The 24,382-nt window shown below is 42.7% G+C and overlaps 3 protein-coding genes and 1 pseudogene across 8 annotated transcripts; all 4 read right to left on the bottom strand.

Moving 5' to 3' along the window:
- LOC115749948 overlaps positions 1-8,769 on the bottom strand; it is a 37,701-nt pseudogene extending 28,932 nt beyond the window's left edge.
- LOC115749981 (upstream activation factor subunit UAF30) lies at positions 2,386-11,971 on the bottom strand. 6 transcript variants are annotated; one of them, XM_048274394.1, is made up of 3 exons: positions 11,670-11,971; positions 10,913-11,050; positions 2,386-2,399 (listed from the first exon to the last, which is right to left on the bottom strand). In XM_048274394.1, exons 1-2 carry the CDS (start codon positions 11,841-11,843, stop codon positions 10,922-10,924), a joined length of 303 nt encoding a protein of 100 aa, XP_048130351.1. In that variant the 5' UTR covers positions 11,844-11,971; the 3' UTR covers positions 2,386-2,399; positions 10,913-10,921. The 6 variants fall into 6 exon arrangements, with proteins under 6 accessions (XP_048130351.1, XP_048130350.1, XP_048130349.1 ...); XM_048274393.1 differs by lacking the exon at positions 2,386-2,399 and adding an exon at positions 9,870-10,084; XM_048274392.1 differs by lacking the exon at positions 2,386-2,399 and adding an exon at positions 9,870-10,089.
- A 1,787-nt stretch (positions 11,972-13,758) lies between these two features.
- LOC115750004 lies at positions 13,759-17,747 on the bottom strand. The gene is made up of 4 exons (XM_030687087.2): positions 17,119-17,747; positions 15,125-15,574; positions 14,588-14,897; positions 13,759-14,157 (listed from the first exon to the last, which is right to left on the bottom strand). The coding sequence occupies exons 1-4, from the start codon at positions 17,662-17,664 to the stop codon at positions 14,021-14,023; spliced, it is 1,443 nt and encodes a 480-aa protein (XP_030542947.1). The 5' UTR covers positions 17,665-17,747; the 3' UTR covers positions 13,759-14,020.
- Positions 17,748-22,606: 4,859 nt separating this feature from the next.
- Positions 22,607-23,731, bottom strand: LOC115750011 (ethylene-responsive transcription factor 7-like). Its single transcript, XM_030687098.2, has one exon. It carries the CDS (start codon positions 23,527-23,529, stop codon positions 22,840-22,842), a length of 690 nt encoding a protein of 229 aa, XP_030542958.1. The 5' UTR covers positions 23,530-23,731; the 3' UTR covers positions 22,607-22,839.
- Positions 23,732-24,382: the final 651 nt, after the last annotated feature.

Raw genomic sequence — 24,382 nt, forward strand, 5'->3', positions numbered from 1 at the left:
CAGATTTTCGGGGAGATCGCGTTAGACCTGTTAAATTAAATTAGTAAGGCAAGATTGAATTTGCCACAACAACTTCAGTTCACATATTGTCCAGAAAAGTCAAATTATTGAAGATGATGGTCTTTATACTCTTTACCTATTTATTTTGTTAATCAAAATTGATAGTTTTTTTTTTTTGTCTACTCATTGTCTAAACAAGGGCCAGGAGCGTCCCGTTGGAACTAAATATATGGACAGTGACGGTTGAAGGTCATTAAAATGAGAAAACACTAAACTATGGATTTGGCTTGGCTAGTGAAATTATTTATAACAAAGAAGAACAACTAAGGGATTCAATTGGAGATCAATCATAAAGGAGAGGCACTGATTCGTCCCATATTGAATGTAAACAAGATCTCGATGGTAAACGTCCTGCTTAGATTTGGGATTGTCATATCACGGACTTGGCTCACAAATTAGTGAACCTGTGAATTATAACCACAATATTCACAAACATGTTAATATCGGTCGAGCTTTATCATAGCACTTTAGGAGAAAAGCTAATTATACTGGCTGAATGAGCCAAACACGAAATGCCACTAGAATGCATGTGCCAAGCAGGTACAAACATAAACCTTCTTCGCTCAAAATCGACCATTCGTACAAGATGCATTTACATGCACATTTAAGGTTGGATGACGTCACTATGTTCCTATAACCCATCTGGTGCATATGCAGTCCATCATAGTGGCCTATTCTGGGCACACAGGACAGGAGACAGAAGCTATGGATTAAGCTTGGGAGAACATTCAGTGTTGAATCTGCAATGCATTCCTGCTTTCACCCATTAAACACAACGTTTGTATGCTTTCTCTTTTTCTTCTTTCCTCATGAATTGTACGATTTCCAGTTTCCCATCAAACCCCAGCTTTTATGACTTGCATGGATCGATGATAATACCCTCTTTTGACCAATTCGACGCAGAGAGTTTCGACGAGATCTTGAAAAAAGTCTTGACTGAATGCCATTGGCTCTCTATCGTTTGGGGGCTTGACGATTGCTAGAGGAAGAGGATACGGAGAGATGTCTGTTTGTTTGCAGAGGGAGAAGGGTGATCAGAAGGGTACGATTTCGTGTTCTTCTGCAGAAAGGATTTTCCTGCACAAGGTGTGAATTTGATCCTCCGAGAAGAAGAAGAAGAAGACAAGGTGAGCTTGACGCGAGAGCGAGACGAAGGAGAAAGCTGAAAACTTGGTCACTGCGGCACGCAAACGATACTCCCTCTCGGGGTTTTGAAGTGTGATCTCCCAAAAAAAACATTTCCTATTCTTCATAAACAGAAAGTAGAAGATGTTGCCAGGTGGTGTTTTAAATAAACCATTCAGAGATGGACACGTGGCATCCGGCCCCACCGGTCAGGATCAACTCATCACTTCAACACTGCCACGTCAATCACGCAGTTATGTGTTGTACGGGTGAGTTAATGCCCCAGATAATCACATTTTTCACATTTTCCATCTCAACATGTACCCGCCCTGCCGTTGATTTAATCGCAGAATGCCAGAACCATTACCTTTGGGTTTTTTTTTTTTTTTTTTTAAAGAAGTTAGTTCATATTTTGTTAATGTAGGAACGGATCCATTAAGAAGTTAACCCAGAGCATAATCTTCAAGTTGACATGTTGAATTAAATTAACAAAGAAAGATTGAATATGCCACAACAGCTTCAGTTCGCATATTGTCTAGAAAAGTCAAAATGCTGAAGATGATGTTCTTTAGACTCTTTACCTATTTATTTGGTAAATCTGAGCTCTGTATTTGGCTTGGCTAGTGAAATTATTTATAACAGAAAAAAAAAAAGAACAAATACGGGATTCAATTGCACCCGCAAGGTGGACCTATCACTTGGAATTTCGGAACATAAATCTACCTTGGTTCTATTTCGCTTTCTATTTGGACCCGATAATGAACCCAAACGTAAAATGGGAGGATCCACCCCAATCCATTTCGTGCATGAATTCATATGCTAATTGCACGATCAAGGATCAAGTTGATGATCAAACATCCGGGTGAGCCACAGACTTGTCCCATATTACATGTCGACATGATCTCTTCGTAAGCGGTAAACTTCATGAACCGTTTAGAATTGAAATTGTAATACCACGACTTGGCTAAAAAATTGGCGAACCTTGAAAAGATTCTGAATTGCAACCACAACACTCAGAAAGATGGCCGAGCTTCATGTGAAGATGGGAAATCTTCCGCGAATTGGTCGAGCATTATCGTAACAATTCAGGGGAAAAGATAATCATACTGGTTGAATAAGCCAGACGCAAAATGCCACCAGAATGGCACGAGTTGAGCAGATACAGACATACACCTTCTTCGCTCAAAATCGACCATCCGTAGAAGATTTCCCATCTTCACTTGGAGCAGTCAAATCGGCAAAGATGCTTCTGATGGACGCAATATCGAAAAAGTAACGGATTGATAAGAGATCCTCAATCTGTATAGCCAACAAAGAAAAAGTTAAGTCTAAAGCTCCACCGAGACCATTTAACAAGAAAAAAAAAACAACCTACAAGTTGACTTCCTCCCATGGCCAACAATGCTCAGTGACACCATCCAATCAATCCTTCTCACGTGAATGTCTGCTTTAAAATCAGCCTATATTGTCACCACACATCATTGAACAAAGATGGATTCGCTATGATTCACACACGAACTGGGTCCATGTCACTGTCACGAACATGCAATTTGCAGTAAGAGAGCCATCACAAGGAAGGTTGATTACACTAAAGTCGTCGATTCCTCTAGACAAGTTGCTCAGATATGTCGATGCATCTGCATGCACAATTTAAAGTTGAATGACATCGCTATGTTCCGAGAACCCATCTGGTGCATATGCGATACATCATGCTGATCGATTCTGGGCACACAATGTTCATCAGGAGAAATAGCTATGATTAAAGCTTGGAAAATATTCGTAGTTGAATCCGTAATGCATTTCCGCTTTCGCCTATTAAACTCAAAAATCTCATTTGTTTTGTCCTCTCTAAAGCCCAAGATGTTCCCCAACAACTAGACCAGAGAAGTTTCTGACTAGCACAGACTTAACAAGAAGGCCCGTAGCAAATACATGGGATGATGGGAATCACTGCAGAGACACAAAAGCCACCTCTTCAAAGGCCACGTTTCTGAACTGAACTGGGCCATCATATTCAGTAAAGCTAAGCTATAAGAACAAAAGTTGCCCCCAATTGTGAGGGAACTTCAGTTTCCAGATGATCAAACTCAAGCCACATGGAAAAGATAGCCACTTCATCATGCATACATAAATTGCAGCGACAGAATGAAATGGCAAATGCCCACAGAGGAGCCGATTGACTGCACACGGGATCGATATGGATCTTCAGAATAAACCTCATGGACTCATTTGGGCTCTTTCGGAAAGTGCAGTTTTGATCAAACCCGGAAGCTCGGCGAGTTCGACTTGTGGCTTTGCCTAACAATATCCTTTTAAACGAACAGAGCCAAACCCAATTCCAAACTGACAATTCACCGCACGAATCCGCATATAAGCCTGAGGAACTCGTTCCGAAAGCCGTCCACATGCCGAATTATCCCTACTATGTGCTTCGGCTAACGTAGACCGCTATCTACGGGAGCGTCTGACCTGGATGTTGTTGGACATGATGCAAGACCAGACGCGCACGAAGCGGCCGAGGCGGGAGATCTGGGACTGACCCACAAACTCGCGCACGGTCGACGGCAGATTCGCGAGGTCGATCAGGTTAGCGAGCTTCTTCGGGTTGTCGGCGATGGCCTTCTTCATCCTCTGCGGCAACATTTTCCCTGCTCTGTGATGGCCTTTCTTCGAACCAGAAACAGTTTCCCGCTCAAAGAGAGGCGGCGCGAGCAGTTAGCCCTCGCGAGACTAGAGAGGTAATTGAGTCGGCTCGCGGGACGGGTCTGTTTTTCACATTTAAAATTCTCAAAATTCTACTTTTAATTCACAAAAAATACCTTAAACATAGTTTTTTCCTCAGAATCCTAAAGTTAGGATTAAAATCTTCTCATTTTCAATATTGAAAGAGAAAATAATCAGTAGAAGTAAGAAATATATATATTTTTAAAAAGTTCTAAACATACTGTTGTGTCAATTCGGGGTAAACCTAGCGTGAAGGTGAAGCCATTAGATATGAGCGACACCAAGTGTGCATACACCGGCAACGAAACTATCTAACGACACATCTATTTTAAGGGAGGAAATATGAGCGGCTTCGGGGTAAACCGGTTTAACTTACCTTGTATATTTTGGAACTTGAAACATGTCCTATCACAGGTTATAAGATCAATTTCAAAGTCTACCCAAGTTTCACATGTACTCTTAATTAAATGAAGTGAATCATCATTTCTAATGAATATCATTTACCGCTATAATGAATTGAAAAAAATCTCATATTTAGATGAAGAATATGAAACATTAATAAAGTGGAAGTCTCATTCGTGAATATTGTCGAAAATGGAAGCTTAGACTAGTGATTTCAAATTACGTACTCATCAACGAGCGCATGAAATATCACAAGATCGCACGAACACATAAAACATGAAAAGGATAAAGAATTATTCTAATTCCAGGATCCATGTGCCAAGTACCTAGAACTTAAAATATACTCGTCGGAATGGGTTTCCTTTTAAAATTTGAAATCTACTCTGTATATATTGAAACTTGGAACCGAACTAGTTATTCGATTTTCGATTCTACCTTAAAACTATCATCATCCCTAGAAATTTGGGGCTTTATGTATGACCCTCGAAGGTTCGGTAGACAAATTTTTTTTCCAAGAGAAAGAAGTTGGGGGACTTGGGGAAAAACCGCAAAATATCACTACCAAAACAAAAAGGACTTGTCGAATACAAAGGGCTTACAATTTGAAGAAAAAAATAGTAAAGAGAAGGAAGGAACAAGGGTAGTAAATAAGGTAGCAAAATGAGTAGAGAGTACAAGAGAAACCCTCTTTGTAAGAAAAATGACCAATTCTTTGCAAATTAGAGGTTTTTTGTGTCAATCAGTAGGAAGGAAGACATTGCTGTAGCGATACATACAATATAGCGATAGCCGATACTAATCCCTTGAATCAGGGATAATTGATTCCAAAGTAGGTCGATTTCCACCCTAAGGGTTCCCCGTTTGTGAAACTAAGAATCAACCAACCTGGTCCTAGATCCACCCTAGAATTGATCCTCAACTGGCCTAGGAACCTATACATTTCAATGAGACCTCCCTCAGTTCCTTTCGCTGCCAACAAACACAACCCACGAAAGACATCTCAATGACTTTTGGAACATGCGACATTTCTGATGGCAGATTTTCATATATATATATATCAGATACTACATATCTTCATATGATTAAAAGACTAACAAAAGCCGGTCAAAATCAAAGGGAACATATGTACAAGCAATTTAACATGAATCAAGTAAGGTCGGCCGTGGATTATAGTGTCACAAGTCAGATGTTCAAATGAGATAACTAAGCGTCTATAGTGAACAACAATCCATCCAGGCACTACGGCGAAACACGAGGAAAAACTGATTCAGCCTCATCCAAGAACAGGAGAGTCTATGCTTAGAACGAAGCTACCTAGGTGTGAAATATGGACACGTTAAAGCAGTCTGACAACGACCCTTCTCGAGTCACAGGGACCTCTGCAGGACGAAGAACTCGGTCGTAGAGCATGTAACCAGCCTGCAGCACAGTGCAAGAAGATATATCAAAATTAAAACAGCAAGTTGGCCGAGCTGAGTCTCACTTCAGCTTCATCCCCATATTTAAGACCAAACCTTCCCAACATGAAAATCTGAATAACTGCTTGGCCAACCTAACCAGATAATGATGGAACAGAGCCATATTACACAACCAATTCTAGGCTCAAGGCAATGATTAGTGTCTCCTGCATAATCCCTACACTACAATACAGTTTACTACTACGAAACATGAGGAAAAACTGATTCAGCCCCAACCAAGAACAGGAGAGTCTAGGCCTAGAAAGAAGCTACCTCAGTGTGAAATATGGACACTTTAAAGATGATAAGCTAAGTCTGGCCACACCTGTGCCCTCTGGAGACTGCTTGAGACTGTTGAAACTGAAACTGGGAGGAATTCAAATATATTCGGACATAATTATGCATTTGCAATGATGATTGCATAATCATTGCCAAAACCACGGTTGAGCTTTGTATTCTAAATTCAGATAGAATCCAGGCATCTTAGGATATGGAAGCCCAGACTACACAGTCCACCAAAGATGCTAATGACAAAATGCGGTGATTACTACTGCAGCATTGACCAAATTAAGCTTGCAACTCAGTTTCTGAACACAGGCTTAATTTATTGCAAATTAAACTTGACGTAGTCAACTGGGTTTTGAGGTTGTCAGGGTCTTTCTACGTCAACTCCGAAACCTTTCATAACAAATTCCAGGTTTTTGCTCATTATTCCAGAATCTGGAGTAGGTCATCACATAAGATTAGGAAAGCTAAGAAATGACGTCTCATTTGCTTCTCCTTTCAGCGAAATAACTGAAACCAGTTATATAATGCCATAAAATTATAGTTCACAAGACATCATACTTTTTCTTTCATTCGAAACAAACAGACGGGAAAAATAATCATCTTTTACTTGTCTTTTCGTTCCCTTCTACGAACCTTCTACCTTTTCTTCCCCCTGTTTCAGCCTGTATGTCTGCGAGATGCACATGCAATGGGTGGATTTGGGGCAGGGGAAGGGGCACAGAGCAGAAAGAAATGCAAAATCCAGGAAAAAATTGCTGAAAGTAGTATTCTGGTTAGAAGTAACACTACATGAAAAGAGAGAAATGCAGTTAAAAGTGTACCTTTAGCACTGCCTCAACAGTGCCTGGGCTGTTAAAACTGTCTGGCACCTGGAATACTGCGATATGCCTATGTGGATCAAACGGCTCATTTGTAGTTTGATGCCGTGTTTGTTAAATACCTGGAAGAAAAAATATGTGAACCTCAGCGACACATATAAACCTGAAACTGCTGTGGAAGTAGCATGCATCATGTTAGGTAGTGAAGTAGCAATTGCATTACGTAGAGATCAATTAAACTGCTCCATAACAAGATCTTAGCATGAAGGAAAGATAAACAATTATAGATGAAAGGGTTCTCTCCTCCTTGGTGGACAAAGATACTGACATGTGGCACTCTTTTTGGATAAATCACATAGAAGCCTGGAATATGTGCAAGTTGGATGCTTTGGGTTGAAGAACCTCGAAAAGAAAGAAAAGCCTACCTCAACAAGCTGCTTCTCCGTCATTTCAACACCTTCCAGAAGAGTTTTTAGGAGAGGCACCGCTCCGTCACCCTCCTCTGTGTCAATCTTAGAGAAGCTTTTCTTGACAACTGAGGATGCTCTCTCCAAGTTGTCTGCAACATCCACTAAACTTTCAGTGAAATCCTGGAAAAAATTCCAAATGAAACTTGTTGAGTACCTTTTATGATAAAAGTAGCGAAACATGAAGTAAAGAGCAATGACCATGTGTACCATACTTGTACGGCGTATTTCTTGGAATTCTCAGCTTCCCGCCTGGTTCCGTCCAATATCATGCATTTTCATAATCTCTTTGTGCTTCGACTTCAGAAGTTCTTCCTGCTCTGCCACGAGTTTTGCCAAGTCGTCCATAGATAGTTCCTTCTCACCCTCCGATTCCGAATCCGAAAAGGCCGTCTGTTTTGCAGCTTCTCTCCTCGTCTTATTAGGTTCAGAAGCCGCCTCTAATCTGGTACCTGATGCTTCTGTTTCGCCGGACACCCTCGACTCTCCAGCACTCCTATCTCCTGATGGATTCGAATTTTCAGCATTTCCACTTGCTTTCCTGACCTCACAGTTTGAAACCCTCTCTGTATGCTCAGGAGAAGCGGATGACGAGATTCCATACTGCCGAAATGGAGTAGCATGGATGGTGAACTGATTTGAGGGCACCACCTGATGGAGCCAAGATTACATGTTAAACAAACTCGAAAAAATGACCCTTACCAAAAAAAAAAAAAAATGACAGGTAGCTGAAAATTGATGTCACTAAAGGAGAAATCAAACTATTTCCGGGGAATCCTATAAGACCCATCGTTTCTTTTTCTTTTTTTCTCTGGCAGAGCAATATAGAGGACATTGAATGATTGCACAAGGGCACAATACCAGTTCTTGAAACAGACGCTGAGAATGCCACCCATCTAAAGGTACGATCTTCACCAATTAATAGACACAAGGACGATCGAGACAATTATTACATCACTCGACCAAACTGGCAATATAAATGCCCAATGCTCAACTCAACCACGACAGCCTTGAACTCTGTTGGTAATGCACTGCTTGAGCTCAACCAAACCCACCTCGATTGACATAAAGCACACAAAGAAGTCGATCATTTGTTTAGCCTTGCGAGCTGATGGAGTCCCATATCATAGTGCTCAAAAACCCAACAAGGCAATAACCACAATAGGTGCAGACGCGGATGAGTTCTCCAGTACCTTGTTCGGAGAACCGTACGCCAGCGCGCCACACTGACCGGAGATGAGCGGCGTGTGATGCGCTTTGGGGGGAGAAGACAGGAGGCAGGCCGTCCGGCTCGCGCTCCGCGAAGTGCGTGATAGAATCCTCGACAGCAGCATTGCAAGGACCAAATTCAGGAACCTGAGAGCTTCCTAGGGAACGAGCGGTGGGGTTTTGAGAGGAGCGAACGTGCTTGGACAACATGCAATGGAGTGTTTAAGGAAAAAAACTACTGAAAATCAAAATGTTCTTCATGCGAAACGCTGTCGTCCTCTTTGCGTTGTGGAAGGCCAAAGAAAAATAGATCAAATGACCACTTCTTGGACGTTCGAGAAACTATGAAAATACGATACTCGCATCATTGTGTCTAATACTTGTATCTTCTGAAAATTCTTGAGGTTTCCCACCTTAAAAAAGAAATTAAACCACCCCAGTAATAAATTTTTTCAAAAAACTGAAAAATGAAAAAGGCACGGTTAATGTCAGATTTTCGTGGAGGTCGTGTTAGGCCTGTTAAATTGAATTAGCAGAGAAAGATTAAATTTTCACTTCACATCTGGTCTAGAAAAGTCAAAATATTGAAGATGATTGTCTTTACCTACTTATTTGGGTAACACGTGTTGAACTAATACTTAACAAAATTCAAAATTGATAGCTTTTTGTCTATTCATTGGCTGAACAAGGGCCAGGAGGATCCCGTTGGAATTAAATAGATGGATCTAGATTTGGCTTCGCTAGTGAAATTAATTATACAAAAGAAAACAAAAAAAAAACAAACAAATAAGGGATTCAATTGCACCCGCAAGTTGGATCAAACCCTTGGAATTTCGGAACATAAATCCACTTCGTTCGATTTCGCTTTCTATTGGAACCTGATAATGAACCCAAATGTAGAATGTGAGACCCCAAACTCATTCTGACACAAACTTCATTCCTTACAAGTTTTCCCCAGTTCTTGCATGTATTCCATGCTAATTGCACGATCAAGGATCGAGTTGATGATCAAATATCCAGGTCCGACATTGCATGCCAACATGATCCCCTCATGAATGGTAAACGTCATGAACTGTTTAGATTTGGAATTGTGATGTCATGGACTTGGCTCAAAGATTCTGAAATATAATCACAACAGTCGCAAAGATGGCAGAGCTTCGTAACACATCAAGAGGAAAGGTAATCATACTGGCTGAATGAGTCAAAACACAAAATTTCACCAGATTGGCGTAGATACAGAGATAAACCTTAGAAGATTCCCATTCCACTTGTACCAACCAAATTGATGCTTTTGATGGACGCAATACCCAAAAATTAACGGATTGATAAGAGATACTCAATCTGTATTTCCAAAAAAGGCCGACTCTAAAGCTCCATCAAGACCATTTAACAAGAAAAAAACAGCCTGCCAGTTGACTTCCTCCCATGGCCAACGATGCTCAGCGACATCATCAAATCAATCCTTCTCACGTAAATGTCTGCTTTAAAATCAGCCCAGATTGTCACCACACATCATGGAAAGAAGATGGATTCACTATGCTTCACACACCGAGTGGGTCCATGTCGCTACCGCAAACATGCAATTTGCAGTAAGAGAGCCATCACAAGGAAGGTTGATTACACCAAAGTCATCGATTCCTCTAGATAAGTTGCTCAGATATATCAATGCATCTACATGCTCATTTAAGGTTGAATGACATCACTATGTTCCTAGAACCCATCCAGTGCATATGCAATTCATCATACTGGTTGATTCTAGGCACACAATGTTCATCAGGAGACATAGCTATGATTAAGCTTGGAAAATATTCAGAGTTGAATCTGTAATGCATTCCTGCTTTCACCTATTAAACTCAACTTCTATTTGTTTTGTCCCCCCTAAAGCCCAAGATGTTCCCTCACAAATAGACTAGAGAAGTTTCTCGCTAATTGCTTTCCTTTTAGTCATTGCTACTATAATTGACTAAATTGCAGGATCTAGCATAACAAAGATTTCGAACCCTGTGCACATTGCAGCTTTATACTTATCTTTTTTTGTAAATCCCAAGTAATAGGTAGTAGAGACTTAACGAGGAGGTTCATAACAAATATATGAGAATCTTTGCAGAGACACAAAAACCACCTCTTCAAAGAGCACATTTCTGCACTGGGCCATTATATTCAGTAAAGCTAAGCTATAAAAACAAAAGTTCCACCCAATTGTGAGGGAACTTCAGTTTCCAGATGCTCAAACTCAAGCCACATGAAAGAGATAGCCACTTCATCATGCATGCATAAATAGCAGTGACAAAATGAAATGGAAAATGCCCACAGAGGAGCCGATTGATTATACACGGCATCAATATGGATCTTTAGAATAAACCTCGAGGACTCATTTGGGCTCTTTCGGAAAGTGCAATTTGATCAAGGCTGGAAGCTCAGTGAGTTCAACTTGTGGCTTGCCTAACAATATCCTTTTCAACTTCTCGTCACAGTTCACCACATTCTTGTTGTTAGGATCCTGCCCCGAGAAACAAACGACGCCTATTTCAGATAAGCAATGCAGAACAACTCGTGAAAGTGAAGCAATAATCAACTGTTTGCTCAATTGAAGCAGGACCCCAAAAACAGATAAGACGACCACCTCACTCAATGACATTTCACTCAGCAGCACAAACTAGCGGCAATTTCATCAGAACAATTGACACGTAGTTTCTCTGAACGTTCAAGCAGTGCGAAGAAGCTGCACATGCGCAAATTGCATGATCCCAGAAAACATTTTCTTGCCCGTAGTCGGTCACCAATGACCATTTGCTCACAAGCAATAGTTTCGCCCAAAAAAAGGAGAACTATCAAGTATAGCTAAACTTCATTAAGATCAATTCACGGACGCTACTGCCATAACCAAAACTACTCACAAAGCCGATCATTCGTTTCCCAATACTTCAATGTTCATCAATCAGTTCCCCAAGATAGCAAATTCACCACCCAATTCACTACTGCACAAAACCCTAAAACGAACAGACCCAAATCCAATTCCGAACTGACAATTCACTGCACGAATCCGCATATAAACCAGAGAGACTCGTTCCGAAAGCCGTCCACCCTCCGAATTAACACTAGTATGTGCTCCGGCTAACCTGGAGGTTGTTGGACTTGATGTAAGACCAGACGCGCATGAAGCAGCCGAGACGGGAGATTTGGGACTGACCCACGAACTCGCGCACGGTCGAAGGCAGATTCACGAGGTCGATCAGGTTAGCGACCTTCTTCGGGTTGTCGGCGATGGCCTTCTTCATCCTCTGCGGCAGCATTTTCCCTGCTCTGCGATGGCCTCTGTTCGAAGCAGAGCCAGTTTCACTCAAAGCCTCCCTCGCTCCCAGTCCCGCTCAAAGAGAGGCGGCGCGAGCAGTCAGCCCTCGCGAGACTAGAGGGATAATTGAGTCGGCTGGCGGACGGTTCTGTTTTTCACATTTAAAATTCCCAAATTCTACTTTCAATTCACCAAAAATACCTATATATATATATATATATATATATATATATATATATATATATATATATATTCCCTCGGAATCCTAATCTTAGGATTAAAATCTTCTCATTTTCAAATGTTAAGGAGAAAATAATTAGTAGAAATAAGAAATAGGTTTTCTTTTAAGGCTTTCATATAGGATCATCGTGTCATGGATGGAGGGACGGACGACTTTTTGATGAAAAGAAGAAAATAGTAAATGTCGATCCACGTTCCATTTGAAATCGATTTTTTAATTTTTGAAACTTGAAACATATCATGCATATTCTGAAATCCGGAACATCTCATCTCGGGTTTCAAGATCGGTTCTACACTCCTCGAGGAAGACATTGTCGTTTCAATTCGTACAAATCGAGTGATAGCCGATACTACATTCTTTGAATTATGGGGTAATCGGTTTCAAAGTGAATAGATTCTCACCCTTGAATCGCTTGTGGAATTGAGAATCCACCGACTTGATCCTAGACCCACCTTAGAACTAGACCAACCAATCTGATCGTCGAGTGGGCTCAGGAGCCAACGACATTTCAATAAGACCTCTCTTAATTCCATCCACGGCCAGCAAGCACAACCCACGAAAGACATCTAAATGACTTACTGGAACACGCCACATTTCTTAGAGCAGATTTTCATATGCTTTTTATATCAGATAATATACATATTCATATGAATGAAAGACTAACAAAAGCTAGCCAGAATCAAACTCAACATGTACACAAGCAATTTAACATGAATCAAGTAAGGTCTCGGCTGTGGATTGGAGTGTCACAAGTCGAAAGTTCCAATGAGATAACTAAACGTTTATGCTGAACGACAATCAATCCAGACACCAAGTACAAGAGTACTTCTCAGATTTGTTCACACAGTGATCAGTTCGGAGAAGAGATCTGAACGCAACATCAAAGCAATTAATACGACCCAAGAGAGGAGATCATTAACAAATCGTAAATTGAAGAGTATTTCACATAAATCTCGACTGTAATTTTTAGCCTATACTTTGTACGAAGAACGGCCAAAAACTAGAGCATCATGTATTTACTTTAATAAGGTGCGATTGCGGTCACGATTGATTGTTGAACTGGTGAGAAGAGGCAAGAGCAAGAGAGGGAAGCGAGAGTCGAGTCTCAAGATGAGACCCCGAGAGGGAGGCGACGAGCAAGAGACCCAAATCAAGGGAGAGCCGAGGGAGGTGTGACCGAGAGGCGTCGAGCCGCGAGGGACACGTGGGCTTGCGTGAGTGAGAGAAGCGAGAGTGAGAGGCGTGACCGAGTCTCGAGAAAAACAATGAGAATTTGGGTTTTGGAATAACAAGAATTAGAATACACCTCTGCCTTGAACTTTTCCACGACACAGCAGCAATAGCATGTTTGTTGCGATGATATTGAATATCTCCACCAACGATCATGATTGATAGTTACTAGTTAAGCCTAAAAATGAAATCACTGGGGAAAAGGTCCTTGGCGGCCCAACACTGTCGTTTCGTCGATCAATTTTTTTTTCACAGCTAACTTGAGTCCAAAGCAAGTACAAGAGCATCAATCGAATACCCATTCGACATGAGGCTTGCCTGAATGGGTCCATGGATCACGAATAACAAACGCCCAGAAACCCAAAGTGGGAATTTCAGAAATTTAACGTCGTACAGTCTCCGGTGGGATGGAATTTGAGGTACCATTGGAAAATCACCACCCAACTGAGCTCAACTCGCGTAACCAGAAGCCCAATATGAATTTCGGAAAGAATGTAATCAGATGATCATACTCTACGTAGGTGGATATTACAGGTCGGAAATAAGTAGGAAGAAAATGAACAGAACGCCTTTACATGCAAGCCTCTCTCTCTCTCTCTCTCCCGCTCCCGCAAAACCCGAATGCTCATCTTCTTATGCCAATGGTCTCGCTCTGTGCTGTAACTGGCGCGGCATAAGTTACTCTTAAACCCCGAATGCTCAATTTCTCAGGATATGCCGATGGTCTTTCCAAGCAACCAAAGCACTAGGGAGAGCTCAATGCCAAATATGGTGTGCAGAGTACTCCTGTCTAATGTGAATCCATACACTGTTATCCCTGCCCGGTTGTTCTCGAAGTATGTCACTGCCATTAAGAAAGGAACTTGGTCAGCAAAACAAATATCCTGCGTATCTATCAAAAGCATGAATTCTAAAGTGAGATGAGTAGCAATGGGGACATAATGGTCCCCCGATACCATCACTTCTGTAGCTGCTGACTATGTACATGTGCAAAACCAGACAGTTATCGTGAATGTCGAAGATTTCTGCACTGCACATCTACATTCATTCGACAATCAAGCTCATCCTCAACATGAATGGAAGGTGAATTCTAGCTCCTCCTATCAGGATGCCAAGGACTACCAAGCAATCAGCTACTAGAAAAGGTTGGGCAACTCATAGTTATTAGAGTCGTTTTGGTACTATTCGCCAAAACATTACTAGAACACACTTCCATTCTTGTTAAGGTTAAGCAAATCATTGATTGAATTAAGGAAAAGGGTTAAAGGACTTACCAAGGGCTTGTCTTTTCTGGTATGTTATAGTACTATAAGCATATGCTGGGATCAACTTGTTATTGTCCAAGTCATCTTCCTCATCACCAGCATCGTCACTATCTGATCCTGTACTGCTTACAGGAAACACTAGGACAGGGGCAGCCTGAGCCATGGGTGTCTCCCCGTCATTCGTCTCAAAAGAATCATCGAGTGTTGCGCACACATGCCACTTTGCCGCAAGGCATGTCACGGACTGTGCTTTATGTGTAATCTTGGTCGCACTGCGCAACAAGATGAAGAGCCCAGCAACCAGAGTCATAGAGCAAAGCTGGACAATTACAAATGTTACCCCCACTTAGTACGCTGTTACTGCTGGAAAGTACTGAAAGAGAGGTGCTCGTGCACAAACGTATTTCATTACATCACAAATTAATAATTTCTGAATTGGCATGAAAATCTACAAATTTGTTTCGGAATTAGAGTTCCTCATGGGCAAGAAAAATGCAAATAAGTTTGTGAAGCCCCATTTCTCAATGTTTAGAGAGAGGAACTTACAGCCAATTCTCCTGCTAGGAAAATGTTAACATCTGCAGTGGACTTGGTAGTGACAAGCAGGGAGGCAAACTGGCTTCCAGTGACCAAAACTAGAGCCCATACTATGAACGCACGGTACCTATGGCTTATGATCCGAAGGTGTCTCCTGATCCTAAGATGCTCAGATAGGACCGAGGCCACATCTGAGTCCACATGAAACATCTGTGCAAAGTCTTGCAGTCGCAAGATCTGGAGAGAGCATATCAGACGGAAGAGTACACACACCAAGAAAATGACCATTGTGCGGTAGAGCCATGAGAAGAGCTCCATGATGCAAGCGACGGTGTCGCTCAGGTAAACATTCCCCAAGAAGGGTATTTGAGAGGCTCCTGAGGCATACCACCATATTTTATAAGCACTCTCAGCTGCAAAGCAGGGGATGACGAATATGGAGAGGATTTTCAATGATCTCTGCATAAATGATGACATGTTTGTACAACATGTAAGGTAAGACTCTATAGCTAACAAAAATCTAGCATGTCATAACAGTATAGCTAACAAAAACCTACCATACGACAAATATCAATCTTTCTGAGACCCCTTTCCTTGTATTTGTTCGAGAGAAAAGGCCTAAAAGTATGATCTTAACTCCAACAGTCATGACAATTCATGTGAAGCAAGTGATGGTCCAAGTTTCCATAATGATGTGAGGTCAACCTTACGCTCATACTCATGACACAATCATCGGATTGTAAATCACCAATGGATGAGCTTACAAATCACTGAAAATAGACATTCAATCAAGTGCAGCCAATTGTACTTGTAAATTTCACAATCCTGCAAGCCATCATTTATCATATTCTCTCTTCTGTCGCATTTTATGGGATCCAACCCCATTTCACTGTCTTATGTTCATATTTTTCAGGTCCATGCAGAAGACTGCAATTTTTGTGCGTTGTACCTAACACAAGTTATACTCTTTATTCATCCCAAGCTTGATCAGATGACTTGACATAAATGAATTTCCTATTGAAGAATCAAAAAAGATCAATTATAGCAATTTAATTGGTGGCACCACATGCTTCTGATATGAATCTGAGATATATAAAATGGTGGTGTTGTAAGCGCTTGCTCCACTGATTGCCAGAGACGGGAAGAGTTTCAACCTTCTTAGTGGAGAGCTGCCACGGATTTTGTTTGTCTTCGATCATGTACAAGAATTACAAGATCCCGGTATTATACGTTTACTTATTTGGTTAACCATTCATCCAAGAATCTGGACTGTTGGACTGTGCGGGCTGCGTGCGGATTCTCTAGTCTAGTGATAAAGGTGCAGCTCAATTGAGCCATCAGGCTCGTGCAAGAACCAGATCAGATGACACCAGACCCGACAGTCCCTATGCTTTAACATGTTTTCAAGCTGCTTTCTTGATATGTGATCAGCTTGATCTAATAGAAAGAATCTTTCGGTAACTTCTCGATTGCCGGGAGATGACAGGATCCCCTTGCCTATCATCGCTTGTAACATCTATTCCTCTCTCGGCGATGGATCTCTGTCCCCACCAATCCTGTTGTGGAGCTACACTAATCCAAGTTCATACTAATCAACTTTACAGTCACACATCGAAGCCCATCGATTAGAATAGTAAAAAGCAGGAACGCTGAATACATAACTTTTACGTCAGGACTTGGACCCCATCGCAATGGCCCAGAATCTCCTGATGGTCGTTACCTATTCATTAGCTAGCAACACGTTCCAGAAGGTACGAGCGTTGGAAGAGCGGTGAAAATTCATCACTACTCTCGTTCGAAAATTAGAGCGAATCCTCTGGTCAATCACGAATTAACGTTTGCAATGGTAAATCAAGGGCAATTGAATCAGAAGATTAATCGCATGTCACAAAAGCAGTACGCAGCTAAGGGAGGCAAAATTCGCAATCTAATGCAACACAAACCAGAAGATCGTCATCGTCGCAGACGCAGAAATCATGAGGGAAGAGATAGAGAGAACGTACATTGAGCTGCTCAGTGTAGCCCTTCCTCACCGTCTCGCTCTCGTCCCAAAGCTTGTCGAAGAAGAGAAACCTCCTCAGGCCGTACTTCTTCACGAACCGCGACAGGCAGACGAAGGAGAGCGTCGCGACGCTGCTGAGCGACAGCTGGACGACGCCGTCGAAGGGCCTCTTGTGCTTGCTGTCGCAGCTGGAGCAGGCGAGCAGGAAGTGGGAGACGATCGGGACGACGATCCCGAAGACGAAGAACATGGACCAGGAGAGGCAGGCGGTCCAGGCGTTCGACTGGTCCACGCACATCCACCGGAGGTAGGACCGGAAGCTCTGCAGCTCGTCCTGCGCATGCGAGGAGCACCGCGCGAATGTGACGCTCCTGTGGCGGCTGTTGCTGCTAATCAGGGCCTCTCCGCCGTCTGCCATGGCGGATGGTGACGGGGAAGAGGGAGACTGTCCGAGGAAATGGGGGCGACAGACGAAAGTGTAAATCCGGAGTTTCTGTTTTTGAACAATGTTCAGGTTGATATATGCGGTGGGCCAAAAGTGTCGCATCACGGATTTTTTTTTTTTCTATTTATTGGGGATTGGATTATTGTCAAGTTTGGTATAAATGTTACGAGTGGGAGTGAACCTATTTTAAGACTTTGGACCAAATAGACCAACTTGAGAGACACGACTCCGATTCGTTCGATACGATTTTTGAGTTTATGTGAATCGAGCGGCATTTATCTGATCGGGCATTTCACAATTCAAATGAAAATCTTATCATATTGGCCACAATTTGATTTCATTACACATTTGATGAATATCAAATGTCGTCAATCATGCAAGATATGATTGTCGTTTATGTCATGTATAGGCATTACAAAATATTGACGAACTAGGCCAATGAAAGGAGGGAACGTATTCAGTAGGGATGAGCATGGTTTCAAGAAAAAATTGTGGGAATCGATAAAGTTTCATATTCTTGTAAGACCCGATCCAATTTTTTATTCCATATTTAGGGATGAGCATGGTTTTAAGAAAAATTTAGGGAATAGGAAAGTTTTCAAGTTTTGGTAAGACCCGATCTGATTTTCGGTTCCATATTTCTAAGAACATGTACCATGCGATTTGATTCCCTTAGTTCTTAGTGAAAACCAAGCCAGGACCCGACAAGTAATGTTTTATTTATTTTTATGTCGTAATTCCTTTTTATATCCAATGAGCGAATGTTTTATTTAATTTCTCATCATTTTTTAGATATGAATTGTCTGAATGAAGATATTATTGGTAAAACGAGTTTACGAATTGAAGTGGAATGAATACATGTGGTGAGGCTTTCTAATAATTATTTAGCTTAATTCATAGTATATTTTAATCTAAAACTATTATTAAATGATTAAGTGTGTTTGTTGTTTCTTTTGATTTCATGTGATTAGAATTTGGATCCATTTTTCATGAATGATTGAAGACTGGAGTTCTTTTTATGTTTAGGATTTTAGCAACAGTTTTTTTTTTTACTCGTTCGTTTTTCACAAATTGTCGCTATCGACAAGCGATAGATTTTCTTGTTTGTTATTGCATTAGTTCTCATTTTACTTAACTAAAAATGATACAAAAGAAATGGTCGATTTCTGGATAAATCTTCAAACCCGAGACATGGTAGGTTTCGAAATATACATGGCATATTTCAGATTTCAGAAAAATGAATAACTAATAACGATGTATAAATTCTAGATCTCAAATAAAACGGGGATGAAACATACATCACGTCCTTGGTATTCAGCATGCTTCTCTACCTCCGTTTCACAAGGCTTCGAATCCGTCGGGATGCTCTTTTTAACTTTCCGTTTTCAATTAACCATCTATCTCTTTTTAACTTTCCGTTTTCAATTAACAATCTATCTTTACGAGAAAAAGAAAACGGAAAAAGAAAAAAAGACACATTTCGGATGATTCCACCTCGCGTTGCACTCAAAGTGTGAGAGTGAATTGGAATCCAAATCGTCGTCATGAACACAACGACATGCTAATCCAGCTGGAGGTGGGCCCGGACATGCAACGTGTGCGCTCCACCCGCCAATCACGGCAGCGGCCAACAGCGAGACCGCCACGCGTGGCGCCCCCCACGTTGCTCCGCTGGTGGCTCGAACGAAACATAGAAAGACACGACACCAAAAAAAAAAAAAAAATCGAGACCAAAGCGAAGACAAAAGAAGACACCGCAGCAGCAGATTGTTTAACCAGGACAAAAAGAAGAGAGAGTGAAGGGCAGAGATAAGAAGAAGATCCATTAAATGGGTCAGCGGGTATTGGGTGATCGACGGAGGTGGCCGCTTGTGAATCGTGGGATGGGAGGTCGGGATTAGGTGAGTTGCATATGCAAGATAGAGATTGGATTCCCGCTTGGCTCCGATCCGACACATGTGACTCGTCCACGAGAAAGATTTCTCTCTCTGTTTTTCTTTATTAGGGAAAAAGACAAAACGGGGGAAACCTATCGTTCAACATTAACCAAATCGTCTCCCTTAAGTTTACCTGCTAATCAGTAGTTTGTCCCACTAGAATAGATCGCCCTCTGATCAAACACCCATTTCCTGGCAGGATTTAGTGCGGTAGAGACATTTTAAACACCTTTTATAGATATTTATGGTTTTTTCCTCTAATTTTGTATATCTATCTTGATTATTCATATCTGATTTGCTTTGCTTTAATACTTCTCCAATAAAGCAGGGCTCTTCATGCTCTACGCATCGAAATATATTGAAATTCTCCTCAGATATGTCATCAGCAATTTTTCCTCGAGTAAAGAGATTATATGAATGAGAAGTTGGCGAATAAGTGTGGCATCGGTGCTGCAAATTGCTCAATCCTGGCAGATTTGCACTCAATGCGAAAGGCGAAACGTGAGCATGGAGCGCGTGGAGACATGATATCTGAGATGCTTTTGATAGTTTAGAAGGAGGAGTAGCGCGCTCGAACTATAAAAAGTTGAGGCTAACGTGCAGCGTTGTGAAACCGAAGCTTCAGCATAAAGAGCGACGTGATGTGTGACGAAAGGGGAGTGTTGACTAGAAGAACCGTGGCTGCATATTGGGCAAACAGAAAGAACCAACCTACGAAGTACGAAATACGATGGGCCGAAAGCCCTCGTCGATGGCCCGAACGATTCTGCGTCGTTGCCGTGGACCAAGCTTACCCAGGAGAAAATAATATTCTGTGCGTCATACGTGGCATCACCGAAACTTATCATTTTTGCCCTCGAACTGTGCAAAAGATTACAAAAAAAAAAAAAAAAAACAAAGGAAAATTTTGGAAACCTTTAAAAAACGTGCACACATTCGGATATAAATTCCGTTCTACGGTAGTTGGATATATTTGGAGTTTTAGCAAGACATACAAAATAGAGGATAGTTTTGCCTTTTTACTAACCAAACCAAATGCACCCATAATTGCCAATGTTGGCTAAACTTTTTCAGCCGATAATAAGTGATACTCATTTAATAAGCGTGTTCGTTCATCTCGATCAAGACTTGACTTTGAATTACTGCACGTATACATCCTCGCCCTCCCAAGTCTCGAACACCCCGTTGACACATCAAAATAACAATCGAATTCGAGAAACAGTACCTAAAACCAATACCATTGACGTGGGCAACAACTTTACACATTTTGGTCGGCTAATGAATGACTTTGAGCATAAGGGTCCTCTCTTTTACTACCGTATCCATAGTCGGATGGAATTATTATTCTTAGTTTCTTTAATAGCTATTCGGATTGATATCACAGGGCGAGCGCCCGCCCAAACCCGCCCAGTCTAGCTCTAGCTCGGTCAGGCCTGACCCGATCCCGCTAGACGACGAGAAGCTGTAATTGACATCGCAATGACCTAATACGTAATACACATTTCTAAAGTCTTGCGGGGTCTCAAAAAGTGGATGGTCAAACGTGCCACCACCCACCCATCCCCACCCTATGCCGGATGACCTTTCACTCTCCAAAGAGATGCCGCATCATATCACCATTCAACCCCCACTAAGCCAAAGCACCCGATCAACTCGAAGCTCGAAAACCTAACTCAAGCCACCCCCCCAAAACTCGAATCGTCCACTTTAGCCAAAGAGAAGAAGGCCTTGTCCCCACTCGAACAAAAGCGGAAGCAACGAATACAATAATACACGAAGAAAGAGAATACGCGGACACGCCCCCCACCCGAAAGTACGACCCGTTCAGCCGGTTTCCGAGCGACTTCCCCTCGTCCACAATTCAAAGATGGCAACCGAGTGTCTAAAAAAATTGATATGACCCATGAGCCGGCACTATCTCTACTTCCCACCACCATTTATTCCCTCTTTGCTCTTCCTACCTTCTCCATTCTTCTATCTAACCGGCATGTGAACCGATACACATTAACGAATCTTCTCGGCACAACCCGATTTGGCGATCATAAAACTTTCTACGAGCGCGAGTCGCGAAAAAAGGAATGAAAAAAAGAAGATTTTAGAGGGACATTTTGGAACGACAATAGCGAAATGGGCATTTATGAAGTCGATGTGCTACGTCTTCGGAGGCATCCGTGGTGAAGAAATTTGCATGCTAAGATTCGTAAGGGCCATAGATTGCTAATTCCCAAATCAGCAACTTCACCTCTTTCTGCCAAGTAATTTCGTGCACACACTATTTCGCCTGAAACAACAATTGCATCCAGGTGGTCAACCATTGATGTATTGAGGGATCTTTTTCTTGTTTGGATTGGAAACTGCCGTTACGGTGTTTAGGTTACGTTGAGCGCATTCCGTGTCCAAATTTTTGCGTGTCGGCAATAGCATCTACTCCCCAATCAAAATAGAAATCCCGTTGAGAATAGCCCAGCGACAACCTCCCCAGAAACCTACTCCAGCTCATGATGAACTTCCCAATGGCCAATCCACGTGTTCCGGAATGACTTGTCTAAACCAACTGCACAATGCAACCGCGTTTCGTGAACTTAACCGACCGTCAAACATGTTCTATCTGAATTCCCTAACTCGCTTTTTGATCGAATCTCATCTCAATTCCTGAATTCGTGTCCCGAGAACGAAATCACGCATCAAGTCCCGCCTCATCTTTCAGGTGCATCGGCAGAGTCTATCAGGCACATCAGCATTCAGCAGAGACAGTAACTCGTGCAAGGCGAGGCAGTGCAGGCAAATACAGCACTTCCAAAACTCCAGAAAGCATCGCCATTTCTTGTTTTTGGGTGCAAGGAACTGTTAAAAATCGATCCCATGTGGTCATCAGACCACCATCTATGACAAGCAACAAGAACCCATGCGGCATCAAACGCCCAACAGCAAGAAACCCGGATCTATTTCACCAAGCAATCGAAATTTCGCAGTAAAAAAGGTTGGGACATTTGCTAATTTCCAGGACCGACCACAGTGACATCTCCTCTGCAGATCTATGAACAGATAACCTTCAGGCATCATCAAAGACTCATCAGCTCAGATACACCGAAGAAAGCCAGAAGATCTAACGAGAAATCACCATATTCATAGGAACCAGTCGATGTTCAAGCACAAATCGCCCAGGAATACGGACTTAACTCTTTTCATTTCATCTTAATCGTAAACCCACCTCATGTTTTTCGTTCCATCTCTCTTTCCCATTTCGGCAATGAGAATACAACCAGAATATCGAAAGGAAATAAAAAATAAAAAATAATTCAAGGCAAGGCTTTTGATGTTCTTGACGGCCGCCAACGACTCACAGGCATAACCGCAGATCTTCGCCGTTGAGGTCGACCCCACCCGACGGCGGCAGATTCAGATCGAAAGGCAGAGGCGTCCTCCTCCTAAACCACGACGTCGAGGACGACCCCTCCTCGACACCCCCTCCGCAATCGTCCACCACCGACGACGACGAATCGCAGTCGCTCTGGCAGTCCTCCGGCTCCACGGGCGGCGACCTCCGGTACCTCTTCTCGGCCGGAGGCGCCGCCGCGGCGGAGGGCGGGGGCCGAGGCCCGCTGAACGACTCCACGGTGCTGCTCAGGCTGCTGCAGGTCGGCCTCTGCTGGAAGGCCCGACTGCTCTGCTGCTGGGGGTCCTCCCGGAGCCCGGCGTGGCGGCGGATCCGGGCCGGGGCCGGGGGTTGGGCATCGTCGCAGTCGTAGAGGGAGATGGGGAAGTTGGTCTTGGCCTTGGCGCCGCGGAACCGGACGGCGGCGAGGTCGTAGGCGCGGGCGGCCTCCTCGGCGGAGGCGAAGGTGCCAAGCCAGACGCGGGCCTTCTTGACCGGGTCGCTGATCTCGGCGGTGTACTTGCCCCACCGCCGCCTCCGCACGCCCCTGTACTTGGGCTCGCTGGCTCCGAGGTGCTGGTGGTGGGTCTTCGGGGCCGATCCGGCGAGTTCCGGGACTTCGTCGGGGGGGGCAGCGGCTCGGCTCGGAACCATGCTGAGAGAAGAAAAGAGGGGGCGGGCGGGACGGATGGATAGGAGAGGGAAAGAGGAAGACGGGGGCGGAGCTTCTTGCTCTGGTTGAAGCTCCCGTTATCTTCTCCCCTGTGTGAAGAGATGGGGGGATGGATTTTATGTGAATTTTTTGCTTTCCGGGGCGGGGGGGTTTACGTGTTTTGCTGTTTCTTTTGGCCTTTTCTCTGGTTTCGTGGGTGGGTGGTGCGAGAGAAAGAGCGAGAGAAGGAGAGAGAAGATGGCCTCCATTTATTTTCTTCGGGTGGATTGGAGAGTTCTCCTTTTTTTTAAATAATACTAATAATAATAATAATAATAATAGTAAAAAAAAGAAATTTGGTCGGAATTGTTTTGGGGGCTTCTGTGGTTGAGAAATGGCCGGTTTTGTTGTAATGCAACCGGGGTGGGGGTATCTCCTTCTCTTACCGTGCTTAGCTTCTCTTGTCTTGTCCCCACCAACCTACTCCTCCGACCACCTTTCTTTCCTTCCTTTATTTTCTTCTTCTTCTTCTTCTTTTTTAATTTCTTGAGGTCTTTTTTTTTTTTTTTGGTTTTTCGTTGCTTTCGCTCCTTTTCTTTTCGTGAAAAATCTTTTAAAAAATTTCCTAATCTCTTCGCCTCCCCCACCCCCCCCCGCCTCTCTCTTTCCCAAACAAAGCATAACGATGGTGATTTATTAAATGCGCGTCTCAAAAAACCAATAGGTACTGTTTGTAGAATTACGCCCTTATAATTTGTTCAAAGGGATTTTTATCCATCGCATTCCACTTTCTTTTTTGGGAAAAATCCAAAAAAGGGCCTGGAGTCTTCATATTTTCTCAAATAAGGGCCCCAA

The sequence above is a fragment of the Rhodamnia argentea genome, chromosome 2 (assembly GCF_020921035.1).
Source record: "Rhodamnia argentea isolate NSW1041297 chromosome 2, ASM2092103v1, whole genome shotgun sequence".
NCBI classification, from domain to species: domain Eukaryota; kingdom Viridiplantae; phylum Streptophyta; class Magnoliopsida; order Myrtales; family Myrtaceae; genus Rhodamnia; species Rhodamnia argentea.

Bases quoted from the DNA above. Each gene is read 5' to 3' on its own strand.
- LOC115750011 (XM_030687098.2), bottom strand. From the start codon at position 23,529: ATGGTTCCGAGCCGAGCCGCTGCCCCCCCCGACGAAGTCCCGGAACTC.
- LOC115750004 (XM_030687087.2), bottom strand. From the start codon at position 17,664: ATGCGACACTTTTGGCCCACCGCATATATCAACCTGAACATTGTTCAA. The intron at 15,575-17,118 runs GTACGTTCTCTC...TCATTTATGCAG, and splicing joins GCTACACTGAGCAGCTCAAT to AGATCATTGAAAATCCTCTC. The intron at 14,158-14,587 runs GTAAGTCCTTTA...TCTTAATGGCAG, and splicing joins CCAGAAAAGACAAGCCCTTG to TGACATACTTCGAGAACAAC.
- LOC115749981 (XM_048274394.1), bottom strand. From the start codon at position 11,843: ATGCTGCCGCAGAGGATGAAGAAGGCCATCGCCGACAACCCGAAGAAG. The intron at 11,051-11,669 runs GTTAGCCGGAGC...TTCTCGGGGCAG, and splicing joins TCAAGTCCAACAACCTCCAG to GATCCTAACAACAAGAATGT.